General features: G+C 40.1%; 1 protein-coding gene across 1 annotated transcript; it reads right to left on the bottom strand.

Moving 5' to 3' along the window:
• Nucleotides 1–3,678: 3,678 nt before the first annotated feature.
• LOC122021726 (dCTP pyrophosphatase 1-like) lies at nucleotides 3,679–4,738 on the bottom strand. The gene is made up of 2 exons (XM_042579881.1): nucleotides 4,496–4,738; nucleotides 3,679–4,196 (listed from the first exon to the last, which is right to left on the bottom strand). Exons 1-2 carry the CDS (start codon nucleotides 4,607–4,609, stop codon nucleotides 3,885–3,887), a joined length of 426 nt encoding a protein of 141 aa, XP_042435815.1. The 5' UTR covers nucleotides 4,610–4,738; the 3' UTR covers nucleotides 3,679–3,884.
• Nucleotides 4,739–19,666: the final 14,928 nt, after the last annotated feature.

Raw genomic sequence — 19,666 nt, 5'->3', positions numbered from 1 at the left:
GGAAAAGAAGTTTTTGATTATTATGTCGGAACTCAAGCGAGGTTCCCCCGAAACGCACCGAAACACACGGAGCGTGTGAATGAGGGAGGCTGTGACGCGGGGAGGTGGTGACTTCGGGCGGCAGTGGGTGCATGAATGAGATTCGCCAACTCAAACCATGGACAAGAAGGGCCATATCCCCACAACAGCTCCCATGCGATTGAGAGAAAGTGGAGATTGAAGGCAAATGTGGGATGAAGATAGAATGCATCAACCGTACGTGACCACAGCTTTAATCTTCTTCTTTTGTCTATTTGGGTAATCAGAGAGGAGAAGGAAAAAAAAACGTAATGTAAAAAGGTAAAAGGGATATGTGAATCATGCCTGCAACTCGGAGAAATCGTGCGAACGGCCATTTTAATAAATTAACGGATAACTTTTTATTAACGAACAATTAACTTAAAAATACTAGACTAATGAGCCGTTTATTGTGTATACGATCATCTCAACATTAATTGGCATAAACTAATACCATTTGTCATCTAAAAAAACTCCAAGAAATCGTAATTCCTATGAAAATTAATGTTTAAAAATTTATTATTTTTAATGTAGATGTACGGATTTTATTCCACTAGTTTATAGATAAACTATCTTTTATAATCGGATTAATGTAAATGGTCAGGTATGGGCTTGATCTGCTTTGCAGGTCCCGTAAGCATCTGAGGCCATCTGGGGCCTTCTCATGAATATCTGACCATCTTGATTCACTCCGAATCTTCCATCAACTTCATTTAAGCCACCCCACATGCAATTTGATATGGACCATGACGTCTCCTCGGGATGGTACGATGATTAAGACATAGAGAGTTGCCACATGAGGTCTTGGGGTCGAAACTCGGCGTGACCGAGCATAACCTCCTCCATGTTTTAACCATTTGCACTAATGGCTAGTAGTCACCCGTGATTTACCTCTTCCGTGTTGACCTAGGGACGGGTTGACGGGGGCGCTGGGAGTGAAAGAATCACCTTTTACCACATGATATGGACCATGACGTCCCCTCGGGACGGTGCGATAGTTAAGACATGGGATGTTACCACATGAGGTCTTGGAGTCGAAACTCGGTGTGACTGAGCATAACCTCCCTCATGTCTTGACCATTTGCACTAATGGTTAATAACCACCCGTAATTTACCTCCTCCGTATTGGCTTAGGGACGAATTGACGGGGACGCTGAGGGCGAGTGAATCACCTTTTTTTTTATCACATGATATGGACCATGACTCTAATACTATTTATTGGGACCGAAAGATGTCCATATATTTTCATAATGATATAATATTATCCACTTTGGAATAAGACTCTCATAAATTTATTCTTGGACTCTCCTCAAAAAATTTATATATCCTATAATATTTTTAAACTCATTATCTATATCAAATCTATTCAATACAACACTTTTAATTGAATCCCAATAGAAAGGACATGTTCAAAAGTACTAAATTTTAATCCTAAAATTTAATATAATAACATCTCATGATTCAATCTCCGTACCATCACCGACCTTCTTTACCCATATTAATATAGAGGATTGACAACATCCAATATATATTCCTAGTATCCTGCTCTTTCTAAACGTCCCTTCATAGCACGTGCCAAGGCATATAGAAGGGAGGTATCCTCAAGAAACAATCCACACCCAATAAAACAATTCTATGTCTCCATACATCCAGCATGATTAGTCAGAAGAACACTATCTATTTGCCTGCTAAAATTTCACCATGCTTAGTATTCAACTTTCAATTATCATCGAGATTTGTTTCAGAGCTTAATTTTTTTTTAAGAAAAAATAAACTCTATTTTTAACACCCACGTTTCTAACACTTCAATTGTTCAATTATTGTATGGTTTCTACTTGCTATTTATTTTTTGTTTTACACCAATTAAGTATATAAATATTTTATTTCCAGTTTGCAAAATATAAAAGATAAAATTTTAGATTATACTTTCCGCCTCCAACCCCTTTCTCTTCTCGCCTTTCCCTTCTTCCCTCCATATTTACCCTCATCGGGAGTACAAAGCGCTTAGGTTTTAAGCGCATAAATCATAGTTGTTTAATCAAACAGTAGGTCAGAATAAAAGCAAACTTTCAGATATATTAAATCCAACGTTCAACTCACCTTGGATCCAACCCAGTTCTTCAAATTTTAACCCATCCTTCATTTAACAGCAAATTCAACATAAAGTACCTCAAAGTCCCTGATAAAAATCTCAACCACAGAATTATCATGCCAAGTACACAACAAATTAAAGTGGACGAAAGCAATGTTAAAGGATCTCTTCATACCTCGGAAGTAAACAGGACATACTTTTACACAAACCAATTTATCTTTACCAATTTTTTCCCCCCACTTTTTCCACTCACTCATCCTCTGTTAAAGCTTCAGGATCAACTCAATCAGAAAAGAAAATAATACCAACCACAAGTCATTAAATGTCCTTAAACTGGGGCCAAGTCATCCACTCAACCTAACTCCAATAATAATTTGCTTTAGAATCTAGGTAATGGAGTGATTTAGATATTGAGAGAGACACACCACAATACTAGTAAAAAGCTGTGAGTCACAACTTTATGGTCAAACGTTGCGGTTGAGTATTTGCAGGAATCACATTAATTTTCAGCACACATTCTACGTTTAGAAAATGAATAATTTTGTAAGTGCATTACTAACATTTTGTTAAACAACAAATAGAAAAATAACTTACCATGGTAAATATGGTATTGTAAAGACACAAGCCACAGTTGATTACATGGAAATTGATGTAGTAGGTAAATCAATAGCATAAAAGTTTTAACAAGAAAGCAATTTATTTACAGAATCTTTGATAACTTGAATATCATAGACACAAAAATAAAAAATAATAAAAAAAGATTATTCTTAGAATAGCTGTACATTTAAGAAAAAGTAAAGGCACATTCATGCATTGTTCTTCGACAGTCCTAGTAAAAACTTGGCCACTGTGGACCTTTTAACTAGATTTGGCTATGGATGCTTTAAATGATTCTAGCCGACACAAGACAATAAATAAGCTTGTTCATTAGCTGGCTAAAAATACTATCTACAACAAGGAGCCTTCTAATTTCTAGCTAAGGTGATGAACAAGGAACAGAAAACACAATTTGGTTACTTTCAAGTGATCCAAATAGAAACAAAGGCTCACAGTTCATGATGACAAAAAACACTGTGCAGTAAACAGTATTATAAGCTAACTGTTAGTCCCTAAGCAAATTATCAGGACATAATCTTCTTGGTATATTCTTCTCTAGCTAAATAATATTGAGTTCAAATTTCAATCTTTAACATCTTTCAGTCCAAATTTAACTCAGAGGTCAATTATGCATGTAGACTTTTCAGGACCAAACAACCACCAGACGAAGGGCCCTCTGATCAACAAAATTATAACAGTAGAAACATTGTCAAACAGTCTATCAGATGCCAAAAGAAATTAATTGGACAGCCTACCTAAAAAAATGATTCCTTTTAGCATTAGTAGTACCAAATGGCAGCAAGAAGCCTCTGAATAGTGTCCTTGATTGGATTGCTTCACTTCTCTGACCAGCCCTACTTTTGTAGGACCCAAATAAGAGGGAAGAAGTTAGTGTACATCAGCTACGAATTCCACCAAGAGAAACCTAGACATCATAACAACAGGTTTCATCTCTGAAGCATTTAGCAGTGTAAAAGATAAGCAACAGCAGTGATATCAAGTATCTTCTGTCAAGTAGCCTTCCCAGTAAGCAATGGCAGCACCACCAACCCAGATGGTGCCCACGCCATGCAAAAACAGTAAAACAATATCAACCACACGAAGACTTTAGTAAAAACCTAGAATCCTAGATGGTGCTTCAGAGTCCAGAGCCCTCTGGGGCTCCTCCACTTTGGGGATTCTCGTTTGCACCGGAAGAATTGTAGGTGCGCTTCATGGAGGAGGCCTTGCAGAGGTGGACTGGGTACTTGGCGGCATTGAGATCCAGCTTCCTGAGGGCTGCCTCACCCAGGTCCACTCCACACATATCTGAGAGCCTCACAAGGTAGAGCAGCACATCAGAGAGCTCCTCCCCCAGGTGTTGCTTCTCCTCCTCCCCCCAGTCCGGTAGCCCCTTGGCTACCTCACCTTTCCACTGAAAGATCTCAGACAACTCCCCAACCTCTCCCACCTGTGAAGATAACAATTACATGAAGATTAAGAATCACAGCGTGGTGATTTAGGGTTTAAAACACAAAGAATCAATTTTTTTTTATCACTTTTCTTCCTGCTTTCGGCTAGATAAGGGTGGACAATCAATCTAATGATCTCGAAACTTTGTCTTCCGAGAGAGAGAGAGAGAGAGAGAGAGAAAAGGCATATGCTATGGGCATAAAACAAAATCCTTTGTTTTGGTCTCATCAAGTGCATGCCACAAAGAACAAACCAAAAAAAAAAAGGAGAGATTTTGAGAGAGGGAGACGAGAGTACCAGAGCAAGGAGGAGGTTTCTGGGGCTGTGGAATTGCTCCCAGTCCCTCTCCCTTGCAAAATCTGCCATTTTCTTCCTCAAGCTCTCGAGGGTTACAACCTCCTTTCCTGCCATTGCTTGGGAGGAAGATAGAGCCTTCGATTGCTCGCTGGTTTCTGCACTATTCCTCCTCTTCTCGGGGTCCTTTTCTAAGTGCAGTCCCTCCCTCAGAAGGAATATATTTTGATCGGCTGCCAGGAATATGCACAAACTTGGGTAGATGAACCGTCCCACATTTATATTTCTTTTGTTCTTTTTTTTTTTTCCTTTTTCCTTTTTACAATTTTTATTAACTAAAATATATTTTTAATCTAAAAAATAATTAAGGTACATTAATACTTGGAAGGCAAGCAAATTAGTAAATTCATTTACACCTAAAAATCATCAAATAAAACAAATTAATATCCTAATAAGGTTTTGAATTTTACCCTCGACATATTACATCTAAAGTGATCTATTTAGTTATGATGTTCAGTCGTTTAACAGATCTATTTTATTTTGATATTTTTGAATTATTCACTTCTAAGATAATCATGCGGGAGGTAAAAGTTAAATATCATGATTTTAAAAAATAATAATAATTAGTAAATAAACTTTTAAATACTTTAGATAAAATATTAATATCTTTGAATCAAAAGAGTAATCATTAAATGTGATACAGGGATGATGAAGAGTACTATCCTACTGTCATGATAGAGGTCAAGGGAGGTCAAAGTCAAGGTGATCAATATGTATAGGGCATCTGTCGGTCGGACGAAGCATGCCCCGACCGGGGAGAATGACCCTACCTGTCGTCGACCTCGACATGAGGAGCATTTCAACACTCGACGCTCAAGTGAGAACGATGTGCGGAAGCCGAGCCGAGCGGTTATCCCGCTCGGCTAGACAGCGAGGCATGACATCGACAGAGTTCGACTTCGGCCGAGCGGCTCCTCTGCTCGGCCTGACAACAGAATCGACATCAGTCGAGCACGCGGACAGTGGACTTCTGGTCGAGCGGCTATCCCGCTCAACCCAGCAACAGAGAATGCGGCAGTGAACTTCAGGCCGAGCGGCTTTCCCGCTCGTCCCGGCAACAGACAACACTTGGACAGTGGACTTCCGAGCGAGCGGCTATCCCACTCAGCCAGACAACAGATAGCACGTGGACAGCGGAATTCTGATCGAGCGGCTATCCCGCTCGGCCAAGCAACAGACACAGCAGGCTATCTTTTGGTATCATTTTGGGAGCTAGTGTCGTTGACAGACGACATGGTCAGATAGAGGATCATGCGACAGAAGCTTCCACTGTCACTTCAGATATATGTTCGGCCCATTAAGGTACTGTGTTAGGGATATTTTACTGACACGACTTTTCAGAGAAAGCTTTGAGATACGTGCTCGCCTTGGGAAACATGCACATGCGCTACCGAAGCTCTATATAAAGGGGAGTCCAAGCTTCAGCGGAGGTATGTGATATCTTACTGTTGTACTACAGTTCTTGTTGCTCCGCTTACTGCTTTTTCTTCTTCATCATCGGAGACTGACTTGAGCGTCGGAGGACCATCGCGGGGGACTCCTTCCCTGGCTTGGCACTGACGCTGCTTGTGTTGCAGGCGAGAGCGAAGTCCACAGGAGGTCAGTGGGAGCGCCACATCCCCAGCATCCATCTCATCGACTTTCGGACAAGATCATATTTGGCGTTGTCTGTGGGAACATCACCTGCATTCGAGCCGAGGAAATGGAGGACGTTGGACGACTAACCACCGTGACTCTCACCTAAGAGAAGTTGGAGATATGCAAGCAACCACCAACCGCCCAAGGGGTCAAGAGCGGAGGGAGAGCAGTCATACCAGGAGGCTAGGACACATGTCGTACAACATGTGATCTCCGGACGGCTGAAAATGACAAGAGGTAAGGTATGGGCGTCCATGTTTTGCTCATTTCACCAGGCGTCGACGCACAACACGCGGGATTGCCGCAGTCTGACACTAGTCGTCAGCCGACCAACCTCAAGAGGATATTGTCGCCGATCTCTAACCCCCGATCGGTGACAAAGGCACCGATCGACCGGGCAGCAGGAGGAAGAAAAAAGGGAGCCCGAGTGCCATCACCATTAGCAAAGGGACAACACCAACCCCTCCCGAGTCCCGACCGAGCGAAATAGATACTCCGCTTGGGAAGAATAAAATAGAAATAACTCTTCCCGAGGAGAAATAGGAATGATTATCGGAGGGTCGACTGACGGCAACTCCAATCGAATCAGGAAGTCGCATGCTCGACGGTTCGAGATCCACGCCGTGGGATGCAACAAGGAGAAGACCGAAGGACCCCAGATCGCCTTTGGCCCAAGCGACTTGGAGGGAGTGGAGATCCCTCACGATGACGCGTTGATTATCCCAGCGGTAATTGCTAATTACATTATTCACTGTACTTTCGTTGATACAAGAAGTTCGATGAACATTATTTTCAAGAAGGCGTTCAATCAATTACAAATTGATCGAAGTGAGTTGCTGCCCATGACAACCCCACAATACGACTTTACGGGCAACAAGGTACTACCGCTCGGACAGGCACGACTGACCGTCTCGCTCGGAGAAGAGCCACTGAGGAGAACTATGATCACAAACTTCATTGTAATAGACGCACAGTCGGCCTACAATGTCATCCTGGGCTGACCGACTCTCAATGAATTCCGGACGGTGATGTCTACGTACTGCCAAAAGATCAAGTTCCCGGTGGACAACCGTGTGGGTGAAGTCAGAGGCGATCAGCTGACCACTCAGTGATGCTACGTCGAGATAGTCAAGACCGAAGCAAGAAGCGCTCGGAAGAATCCCCGCTTGGAGCCGGACGGGGGTCACCATATTAATCATGGCCGATCGGGAACATGAGAAGAAGGCAGAACGACTGTAAAGCGCAAATCATCTTTAACCCTACTGGGCTGGATGAGAGGTGCGTAAGTGAATACTGTACTTTTTGTATCTTTTGTATGTCTATCGAACGCAGGGCTAAGTTTGAATAAAAAAGCAAAGGCCACTTGAAGTACATCTTTCTCAACGGTCGAGCGGCAACGTTAAATGCGGATCTACATCAAATCAACGAGAGGCGACGTTAAACACGGGTCTACATCAAATCATTGAGCAGCGACATTAAATGCGAGTCTACATCAAATAGTCGAGCGACGACGTTAAATGCGGGTCTACATCAAATTGTCAAGCGATGACATTAAACCCTTGTCTCCATCGACGGTTGAACGGCAACCTTAAATGGTCGAGCGACGACCTTAAACCCTTGTCTCCATCGACGGTCGAACGACGACCTTAAACCCTTGTCTCCATCGACGGTCAAACGACGACCTTAAACCCTTATCTCCATCGACGGTCGAGTGACGACCTTAAACCCTTGTCTCCATCGACTGTCGAGCGGCGATCTTAAACCCGAGTCTTCGCATATTCTTCATTAGCAGTCGAGGGACAACTATAAACCCTTGAGTCAGAGACTCCTGCGTCGATCGGTCGGGTTTGAGTTATATTAGAGCTATGGGGTCTAGAAGTTGGGCGGCGACTATAAACCCTTGAGTCAGAGACTTCCGTGCCAATCGGCCGGGTTTTGAATTGTATTTAAGCTACGAGCTCAACGTTAGAAACTCTCCTATCTCCCCCGTTTTGGGTTGAGCGGTCTTCACTGGTCTCGGAACAGCTTATGGAATCTCATATTTCACCCATTCGAGATTGAGTGGTTTTCCCTGGTCTCGAATCAGCATACAAGCTTCCTTGTCTCCCCCGTTTGGGGTCGAGTAGTTTTCGAAAGCTCAGTGAGCGGGCAAGCGTCAATGAATAGCCGACCGTGAACTCGGGCTACGAAGTCTTCAGAATATAATATAGCAATCGTTCGGCGCTATTCTTTAAAATACTCCTAGGGTCAAGCGGGAGATCGCAGAATCATGGACTCCGAATACTAGAGGGGTCAGTCGGCTGATAGAATAATTATGAATGAGGCCAAGAGCTTTTGGTCAAGACTCTAAATTTAGAATAATATTGATTCCTCAAACAATACTATTTAAATTTACCAACACCTCAAATACCGTGTATTTTGCATGTCATGATAGTGTGGACGTATACAAAATCAACATTTGTAAGAGGTTTTACCCATTAATTTTATTCTTGTCAACCTAACTTTATGACAAATAAAATTAATAGTTGGTTTTTCCTTCGGTCGCACAAATAATAGCAATGACTCTGATGGAGAGGATACTATTAAATGTACCTAAGTGTATATCATTACTTGAAACTTAGTCCATTAAATAGGATTGTGTCCCTTCAGATGGAGAAGATCACACGCTCCTAAATAATTTCCTATAACCATCCATAAAGGAAGTTTGATCTAGTGATCTGCAAACAAACTCATCCGAAGGGGAAGGAGGCACTCAGAGCCAACACGTAAGTTTGTCGCATCACTTACAAACCAGTAATGGAGACCGTGGAATTTATTTACTAATCCCTCTCCCACTTAGTTATTTAAGGTGAGGAATTTTTACTATGCAAGCACACATCATAGCAAATAAAGCAATAAATATGGAAAAAATAATTTTCCAACTATTATGACATTTTCCATCACTATCCTCCGTGTGCTGCCAACCCTAGCTGCTGCCATCTTTAGCCACCGCAATTGGGTCTAGTCGCCGCATCTATCTTGCTTCTTTTTCCGCTGCGCCTTAGATTCATAAAAAGTACCACGCCTTGCAAGGATACGATCCGCGACAAAAATAGAATTTTACATATATCGATCCTATATTCCACAAAGGAATGTACATGTAATCTAGATCGAAACAAAAATGTAAAATCCTAAAACTAATACAGCTCCTGCTGTATTTAATACATACAATCATGCACACACAAAAATTCTCTTGACATGTCCAAGGATCCAATCACACACAATATCTATAAGCCATAATAGTTGGAGCTTGCAACCACAGAGTTAGCACATCCTACTATTATCCTGCCTAAATTATGTATGACATGTGCATAATTAAATTAAAAACCAAACACACAGAGGCAAACCCTAGCTCTGATACAAATTGTTGGTCGATACTCGGATTATCGTACCGATTCCCCTGTACAAAAATTTTGTACAAGTCCTGAACCATTCCTAACAACCTATTGTGTTATTTAGAAATTAAATTAGGAATCGCAAGCGGAACTTAACATTATTGATTCCAAATTTAATTTATCTGTTCTTAGAGGTTTAGACTTGGATCGCAAACGATACTTAACATTATTGATCTAAATCCACCCATGTTACAAATTCAATTAAATATTAATTTCAAAGATTGGCTTCCAGGTTAAACATGACGAGGCATTAGGTCTTTTTGGGTATGGGAGTATCCACCACTTCCTAGACAAAACCTTTCAACGAAATTTAATATTTAATTTCCTTATAGTAACCCTAGGTTTAACCAAAAGGAACAATCGAATCACAAGATCGGAAAAAACAAAACAAAAGAACACAAACTCGAATCACAAATTTGAAACCTAGAATCATATGTCTCTTGTATTTGGTATTTCAAAATCTATACAAACAAAACTAGTATGATGCGGAATATAATTACTAGTTATACCTTTCTTTATAAGCAACAACCTCTTGATCTTCTATTGTATTCCTCTTCTTACTTGGGCGTCGTGTGGACGACGATCTACCAAGACGAGAACCACCACCACCTTCCTCCTTGCAAGTTTCGGCCACCAACTTTCAAGCTCCAAGGGATGCTAGAACAAAACCTCTTTCTCTCCTTCTTCTCCAAGCAAAATCCGAGCACCACAAGAGCTCCAAGAGATGGTGCCACCTGCCACTAAAGAAGAAGAGAAAAGGAGACTAGGGGCCGACCACACCAAGGAAGAGAAGAGAGGGAATAATAGATGTTAGGTTATGAGGTGAGACACCTCTACCCTCTCTTTTATATTCCTTGGTCTTGGCATATAAGGAAAGTTTTAATAAAAACTTCCTTATTCTCCTTGCCAACAAAAGGAAAATCTAAACAACAATTTCCTTTTTAAAATGACCGGCCACCACCTTGAGCTCCAAACAAGGAAAGTTTTAAATATAAAATTAAAACTTCCTAATTTGTTTTCGAAAATTTTTAAAATAAAATTTATCTTTAAAAATTCCCTTCATGGTTGGTTATAAAAAGAAACTTTTATAAATTAAAATCTCTCTATTAAAACATGTGGATGATTATAAAAAGGAAAGTTTTCTCCAAAATTAAAATCTTTCTTTCAATCTACAAATAAAGAAAGATATTAAATATTTCTCTTAATCTTTTGTAGAAAGTTATAAAAGAAAAGATTTATAATTTTTAAAACTCTCTTTTAAACCATGAGCATGGTTAAAAAAGGAAAGTTTTATCAAAAATTAAAATCTTCCTTTAAATTACAAATAAGGAAAGATATCAAACCTTTCTCTTAATCATTTGTAGAAAACTATAAAAGGAAAGATTTTAATTTTAAACTCTCTTTTAAAACATGCTTCCACATAAGAAAAGATTTTAAAAATAAAATCCTTTTATTTTTTATTATGGTCGGCCACTACCTTAGCTTGGGTTCAAGCTAGGGTCGGCCACCTAAGCAAACCAACTCACCTTGGTTTGGCCGGCCCTAGCTTGGGCTCCAAGCTAGGCTTGGCCGACCACCTTAAGGTGGGTAAGAAGGTGGATATAATACTTTATAAATAAGAGACTACGATAGAGACCGAGAGGAAGAATTGGTTTTGGTCTCCTGATGAAATTAAGCTTCCCGTGTTCACACCGAACATCCAACTTAATTTCATCAATAATAATTCATACCACTAAAGAATTATTATTGAACTACTGCACCAATCCCAAATTACATTTTGGGCTCCTTCTTATCATGAGTATGTTAGTTTCCATGTGTTTAAGATATAGAATGCCCACTAATTAAATGAGTTACTGACAACTTACTTAATTAATATCTAGCTCCAAGAATAGTACCACTCAATTTTATTGTCATGTCGAACTAAGTCCACCTGCAAGGTTTACACGACAATCCTTATGAGCTCCTCTTGGGGACATCATCAACCTAGATTACTAGGACACAGATTCTTTCTATAATCAATAATACACTATAAATAATATCATTTCCCAACTTATCGACCTCTTGATTTATCGAACTAAATCTCACCCATTGATAAGTCAAAGAAATAAATACTAGATATATGTGCTTGTTATTATATCAAGATTAAGGGCACACACTTCCACAATAACAAAGGTCTTGTGTTTTTATTCAGTCAGTATAAAAAAACTTACCTTAAATGGTCCAACTCAATGCACTCTGATTATACTAATGTAATTTTATAGTCAAGATAAACTAATACCAAATTACACTACGACTATTCCAATGGTTTGTTCCTATCCATCTTAGTCGTGAGCAACTGTTTATAATTTATAAAGAACTAATAACATTATCTTCTATGTGTGACACCACACACCATGTTATCTACAATATAAATTAATTAAACAACTACACTTAGCATATAAATGTAGACATTTGACAAATGTGATTTTTTATTTTAAAAATAAATGTTTACAAAAAACTAGGCTTTTAGTATACACTTTAACAAGTCAATCGACGGAGAATTGGGTCGATCGAACGGAGAAGGTAGAACAATCTGATGGTCAGGAGGGATTTCAAAAACATCTCGCGGGCTCTTAGCGTCGCCCCCATCAAACCTAGACTCCATAGATGTGTATCAAAATCCAGGGACAGAAGCAAGCGGCTGTGAAGAGCTTGTCATCGCAAAAACAAATGAAAGGGGGAGAAATGTGATCGAGGAGGGAAAAAGGTTGCTGGGATATTACCGGAACAAAAAGAAAGGCCGAAAAGCACGAAGATGACCGCGATTGGAAGAAAGCTTACTATGGAGAAGGTCGTCGGGAAGCGAAGGATGCACCGGATCGCCGGAGAACCAAGGAAACGGGAACAGACGGCTGCCGGAGAACTCAAACTCGAAGAAGTGTGCGAATGAAGTGACGCAATGGGCTTATAAGGCTCTGGCTCGGCCGACCGGAGCCGTCCGATCTAGGTAGCGGAAACTCAGACCAAGATCTCACCGTTGAATTCAACCCATCAAACGTCACATCATGCTTGTTACGCCAAGCGTGCGATAGCAGCAGGCGTGACACATGGCGCGCCACCACGGGTTGACAATTAATGAAAGCGTGAGAACATGCTTAGCCTTAATGAGCGGGAATTTGCACAATTTCCAATAAATACTAGGTGATGTCAGCTTAGCTCGCGCTCGCCCGAGACAGTCTGAGATGAATTTTTACAAGTGCAAACCTTCGTCGCGTCGATCGGATCGAGGGAGCATATCTATGTCCGAACGACAAGCACCAACAAGCCGATCGGCAAGGGCTGGTCTTATCCCGATCGGAAACCATATAGTGTCAAAGGCCGATCGGGAGGAAATCTGCTCGCCTTACATAATTGTCCAGTTAGTCGGACTTACAACCTCCTTCGACTAGACTTGAGGGAGAGGCTTGTGATGCGGTGATGATGAGGGGCCCTACTCTGCTGCTACGGTGGAGGTCAAAGTCAAGGTGGTCAACGCGTATAGGGCATCGACCGGTCGGGCGAAGCATGCCCTGACCGGGGAGAAGGACCCGACCTATCGTTGACCTCGACATGGGGAGCATTCCAACACTTGACGCTCAAGTGAGAACGATGTGCGGAAGCCAAGCCGAGCCGAGTGGCTACCCTGCTCGGCTAGACAACGAGGCATGGCATCGATAGAGTTTGACTTTGACTGAGCGGTTCCTCTGCTCGGCCTGACAATAAAATCAACATCAGGCGAGCACGTGTACAGTGGACTTTCGGCTGAGCGGCTATCCTGCTTGGCCCAGCAATAGAGAATACGATAGTGAACTTCCGGCCGAGCGACTTTCCCACTCTGCCCGGCAACAGACAGCACTTGGACAGTGGACTTCTGGCCGAGCGGCTATCTCGCTCGGCCCGACAGCAGACAGCACATGGACAGCAGAATTTTAGCTGAGCGGGATACACAGCAGGCTATCTTTTGATATCCTTTTGGGAGCTAGTGTCACTGACAGGCAGCATGATCAGATAGAGGATCGTACGACGGAAGCTTCCACTGTCACTTCAGAGATATGCTCGGCTCGTTAAGGTACTGTGTCAAGGACACTTTATCGGCACGTCTTTTCAGGAAAAGTTTTGAGATGTGTACTCGTTTTGGGAAGCGTACACACGCGCTACCGAAGCTCTATATAAAGGGAGTATCCAAGTTTCAGCGGAGATATGCGATATCTTACTGTTGTGCTATATTTCTTATTGCTTCGCTTACTGCTTCTTCTTTTTCGCCACAGACTAACTTGAGTGTCGGAGGGTCATCGCTGGGTACCCTTTCCCTCGCTCGGCACTGACGCTACTTGTGTTATAGGTAGGAGCGAAGTCCATAGAAAATCAACGAAAGCACCACATCATCCTAGTGTTTATCTCATTGATTTTCGGACATGTTCAAAATCTTTTCTAAATTCCATTCTATATTAATTTGTAATATGTAAGCTTGATTTTGTCAAAAGTGAGACACTCATTTAAATAGTTTTTAGTTTTTTAAAAAAAAACTTGAAAAAAAAAATCCTTTTTGGCGTTTCATAACTTTTGTCTCGATCAGGAACTTTAGTAGACATTTTTAAGTAAAAAACAAAAGCGTCCACTGGAGTGTGTATGAATTTCTGGAGACATAATTGCGAACGAGTCAACGTTCAATTAAACCGGGCGGAGCCCATCAATAAGTTGAATAAACAAAAAAAAAAAAAATCAAACCAACCGAATTTTTAAAGAATGAACAAGATTTCATTTTGAATTATTAAAAAATGAACGACAGAAAATTGTTAGATTGAAAAAAAAAGAGGATAAGAAGTAAGCGAAAACAAATAATAAATGAAAAAAGATATTATTGAACATTTATGGTATTTAAGAGATTTCCTTTTGCAAATTGGTATTCATGATATATGAACATTTATGCTATTTGTTGTATTAACATGATAAAATATATGAAATCATATTTGTTTTCATACCAGATGATTTGAATGCTCTTTAAGTATTTTAGGTATATACTTTATACTATGTTTTTCATTCTTATTTACATTATAGAATATTATTATAGTATGATTCTTGGCATGCAGTTTATACTTAACAATTTGCTATTAAAACTTTGATTGTAGTTAAAAGTTCAAATTTGATCTTATAACATAATTTAGAAGTTATTTTCAAACCTAGAGTATTTATCATGCTTAATTCAGTGGTTAATTAAATATGGATTAATCAATTCGTTTCTTTGTATTGGTGAGATCAACGACAAGAACATATATTTATATTAGCTGGATTTGAACAGCAAAAAAACATGTGCTTATAAATTCGTAATTATTATTTTTACTATTTAAATTTAATATTACCATACCAGGATTATATCTGATGAGCATTCCAGTTTGATCAGCACATCTATTTATTGGATGATAAAGCTGACATGATGGGCTTCGTTGGTATTTTGGATTTACATAGTAAAAATTTTTTGTAAAATCCAATTGGTCATTTCAAGATTGAAATTAATCAGCCAATACTAACTAAATAAAAATAAGAATATAAAAGCAACCCCGGACTAATGTACAATGATAAAACGCTTCCATAGTTAACTAAATATCAACGAGTCCATTCTTAATTATAACGCACTACGAAATTAATTTCCTCTCATGAGAAAATAATCTTGGAACGCTAACTAACTGTGGAGTGATAGTTATTTATACTTTCAAATTTATCTTAATAATCGGTAAAATATTTTTATGGATTAAATTAATAACTTTAAACTTAGTCGGTTTATAATGTTTGATATCTGTTTTTTTTTTTAAAAAAAAATCAACTTCTATTCCCTTTTTAATTTTATAATTTTAGAATTCATATGTACTGTTTTTCCAAAGAGAGAGACTCGCTGATGAATTTAACAGAACACGTCGTCGTCCGCGATTTGTCCTTCCCGTTCGGTGGTGTGTCCGGTGCCATGCACCGGCACGCACGGACGTGGGATGGTGGCACTTCATCTTGACAGTGTCAGTTTATACCAGCAAAAGCGCGGTGTAGGAAAAGGAGCAGCACAAATGAGCAACTGATCTGCTTCTGCTGCTGTATCTGTCGCTGATCTGTCCTTCAAGCTCCTTCAAGGAAATATTGTTGAGGTTGCAGCTACATGTCTCTCCATTTTCTTAGGTCGCTTCCCAAACACCTCGATGGCTCGACGCCATGCCCGGGAAATAGTGCTCGGCCTTGATGTCGACCAAGAAGCAATCGACCATGAAAGGGACTTATTAGTAGTAAATAAGCCCCTTTCATGGGCACTTTGACATTTTGTTGCGTCAACATCATATTTCAATTTAACAACGGCTGGATGAAAATTAAATAAATAATAAATTTAAGAATAAAATTCGAGTATGGGATAGACATAGAATATTTTGAATACCAAAATTGGTAAGGATTAATGATAGCTTCAATCAATCAACTCATTCAAGTATTATTTAAGAATGAGTTCCAGATTAGTTGGAAGAGCTCAATATTTGAATTACTAAAAAAAATTATTTCCCTCCCAAGTCCCAATCGACTTCCGCATTCTTTGTCATAAGAGTCAACTAAATCATGTGCGTTGATACGGTGATAAAAAGTCCATCCAAGAGTGGGTCAAAACAATGAGAATCGATTAACATGGAGGTCAAAGTCACTGGATCAAATGAACTATGAGACTGCGGATTGCATATCAGACAAGGTCGGTTGAGCGGGTCTTCAGAGCCAGTCGAAAGTGAAAGGCTGACCAAACCCTCCGAACGATTATCCTCCGCACTTGCAGCTGAGGTTAAGAGTCAAATACTAAATTACCCGACCTACCATCTTTGATCTAACACAGTGCACCTCTCCGACAACATGAAAGCCGAGTGAAAAATATGTCAATAACTTCACTTTGTATAGCTAAGCTGACGATATACCAGTCAAGTGGCCGCCGATCGACCTACAGCGGAACTTAGATACTAGTCATACTGTATTCTTTTGGAAATTTATGCCAGAAAAGACAGAGAATATCCCGTTGATAAATCGTCCTTTAGAAGCGCTTTCGGTCTGTCAACTCAGAGCGAATTATGGACTCGTTTAAGAAAAGGTATCAAAGACACTTTGTGACATTTCCTTTCTGTTGGAACCCCAAGGTGTTTTGATGTGATCAAACAAGCTAAGTTAGGTCCTGCGTTTGTTTAACCCATTGTGTTTAAGTGTGCAAGAGCTTAGGAACACAGGAAGTCGAGCGGAAGACGCGGCTAGCGAGAAGGACGACACGGGGAGAGAGCAGACGGGCTCGGTGCATCCGAGGGACGAGGTGACAGCGGAAGAGTACACCAGTGGACGAGAAGAACGTGCGCGGCGTTCGAGGGACGAAAAACCGAGAAGGAAGGCTGCTCGAGGAAAAGGCTGGAACTTGGGTTCGGGTGAGCCCTATTCCGGATGGCCGAGATCACCCAAGCTAGCGGAGCCGGAGTTGAAGACCCGGACTGAGACGAGCTAAACCGAAGCAGAGCGACCGAACGAAAAAAGTCAACTAGAGTTGACTTTTGGGGTAATTCACTTTTCTCTGTGCTTTATTTTCTTTTGTACTGTCAATGCTGTAAGAGACTACTCCGTCCAAAGGAGAATCAGATAGTGCGCCATCTTTGCCTTAGATTAGCAATCCTCTGATTGCAAATCAAGTAAACCCTCTGCGTCTGTTTTAGATTCTGTTTATTTAGTCTCTGTTTTTTTTTTAATTACAAGTTCCTTAAATTAGTTGAATATCCGAGAAAGGTTTTGTGTTTATTTTTGTAGGGCAATTCACCCCTCCCTTCTTGACGCCCTCCAAAGGAACCAACACTTTCTTAGAAAGATTTTGGGAAATATGTTAACGTTTTGAGATACATGCACAATGCAAAAATAACACTATAAAAAAATTTCCATATACAAAAAGAGATATACGATGCTTTTTATTTGCGTCTGCCATTTGTTATAGTTCACTATTTTCTTCTCTAAGACCGAGCATTGATTTAAATGTCGGAGGGTCAACGCCAAGAATCCTATCCTTGACCGAGCATTAACACTTCTTGTGTTACAAGTCAGCACGAAGCCTTTGTCAAGTCAACAATAGAGACACGTCCTAACCCACTACCTAAAACTGAACTACATGTATTTAAGGTTTTCTCAAGGCAGATGCTGCCCCCATAACCACAGCTTGCAGCAGCTGCAACAGATTTCTTTTCTCTGAGAATCCTTCGTTGCTGGGAGAGGCTGCTCCTGCTCTCTTGCCAACTCCAATGACAAGCTCTCCTTTAGTTCGTTCATTCCAATTGAGTTTTTGCATAAAAGGTAGTTAATCAGTAATCAAGCAGGTAAAATGCTACAATCAGTCAACACAATTTTCCAATGCTGCCTAGTTTTTTGAAATAAGACCCAGAAGGACCGTAAAAAAATACAACTCAGCGGAAGTATTCCACTCTTTTTATCTGGACTGGACTGGATTGGTTCTGGTTCCTGGGTTGGCCACTTGAGAAGTACTACTATTCGTACATTTATATTGCATTGATAAGGTAAAACGAACACTGGCCTGAAATGCCATCTTTTCGTTGGTTGCAAGAACATGGTGCACGAGTCGGCGAAAAGCAGTAATACCTTCGATGGGCATTGCTGCACTTCTCTTTGGAAATGATATGTTAGCAAGTAAGAGGAATCCGCTTGGCCTTATGGTTAGCCTCCATATCCAAGTTATCATCTAAAGAACTTAAAGACTTCAGACCACTAGAAATTGTTGGTATCATGAAAGGACAGGAATTCACAACTACAGTCATGTCATGAGGTACTTGATATGTCTCAATTGCTGAATCGATTAGCATAATCTGCTGATGGGCCCTGACAGAGAATTAGTTAGTGATGGCTAGAGCCCAAGGGATACCACGAACCTTAGGCTCATTCAAAAGAAGTGACATGGCAGGAAGTGAACTTTCTGTATCACGCTATCTTGGCACTGTACTGGATAAATTATGCACAAGGACAACCAGATCTGTTTTTCTCCTGAGGTCACAAACACCTGCTTCCAATTCCTCCCGAAAACTAGAAATCTCTTTTTGTAATGCCTACAGTGAGAATAGGTTGCTGCTTTCAGAGTTGAAAAGCATCCCATATCAATCGTGATAAAGAAAGCTCAAATGTTGCTTAACATGAAGTTTTAAGTATAAAGGTGGTGATGGATGTTGCTAGTTATCATTTGCAAACCCTTGGATACCTGATAATAATCCATTGCTTGACTGCAAGTACTCACTGCCATAGCTCTCAACGTCAGGCTAACGTAAGAACTATATATATATTTTTTGGGGTTCATTGTCAAGAAAAGTCAAGAAACAGAATTAATATAGAGTGATCCTTGAGCAGAAAATAGTAAACAATTCTAGAAATAGAATCCTTTTAGCCTAGCTTTTCTGAGAAAAGTCAGGCATCTCTCTCTCTCAAAACTTTCCCCTTTACTATGGTGCAGAATAAAGATGCTTAGTTATCTCTCATCTTACAAGAATTTTTCTATCAAATAAAATTTACAATTAAAAAATATTGGACTTCTGGACTGTTCATCGTAAGTGTTTCCTAATTTACCTTGATAGATGATGAAAAACTTCCGTAAGACGGGACTTATCATCCCAGGCTTGACATTACCTAACTTGGTTAATTATTTTTTTTTTCTTTTAAAACTTTCCAGTAGAATTTGAAAAATAGAAAACATGAACTCTGCTGGCTCCTGCTGACGCTTGTAACTTAAAGTATCTTATAAAATCCATGTAATTATTTTTCCATGAAATTTGTTGATCCATACTAGTAATTTGCCATGTAAAAAAAAGTTGGCAGCTAATCACACCACCATTTCTGATTTAGGATGCTAGTCGATGCAGACTGCAATAACTGAGTGTAAGTGCTTATTTATATTTTCCTCCAGCGAAATTTCTGCTGTAATATTTAGATACTGGGAGTTATATTTAGAAAGTTACCTGCAGGCTTACTCCAACAGAATCCAAAT

Source organism: Zingiber officinale, chromosome 9A, assembly GCF_018446385.1.
Source record: "Zingiber officinale cultivar Zhangliang chromosome 9A, Zo_v1.1, whole genome shotgun sequence".
Lineage (NCBI taxonomy): Eukaryota > Viridiplantae > Streptophyta > Magnoliopsida > Zingiberales > Zingiberaceae > Zingiber > Zingiber officinale.
The sequence above is the reverse complement of the archived record's forward strand: the minus strand, read 5'-3'. Positions and strand labels throughout refer to the sequence as shown.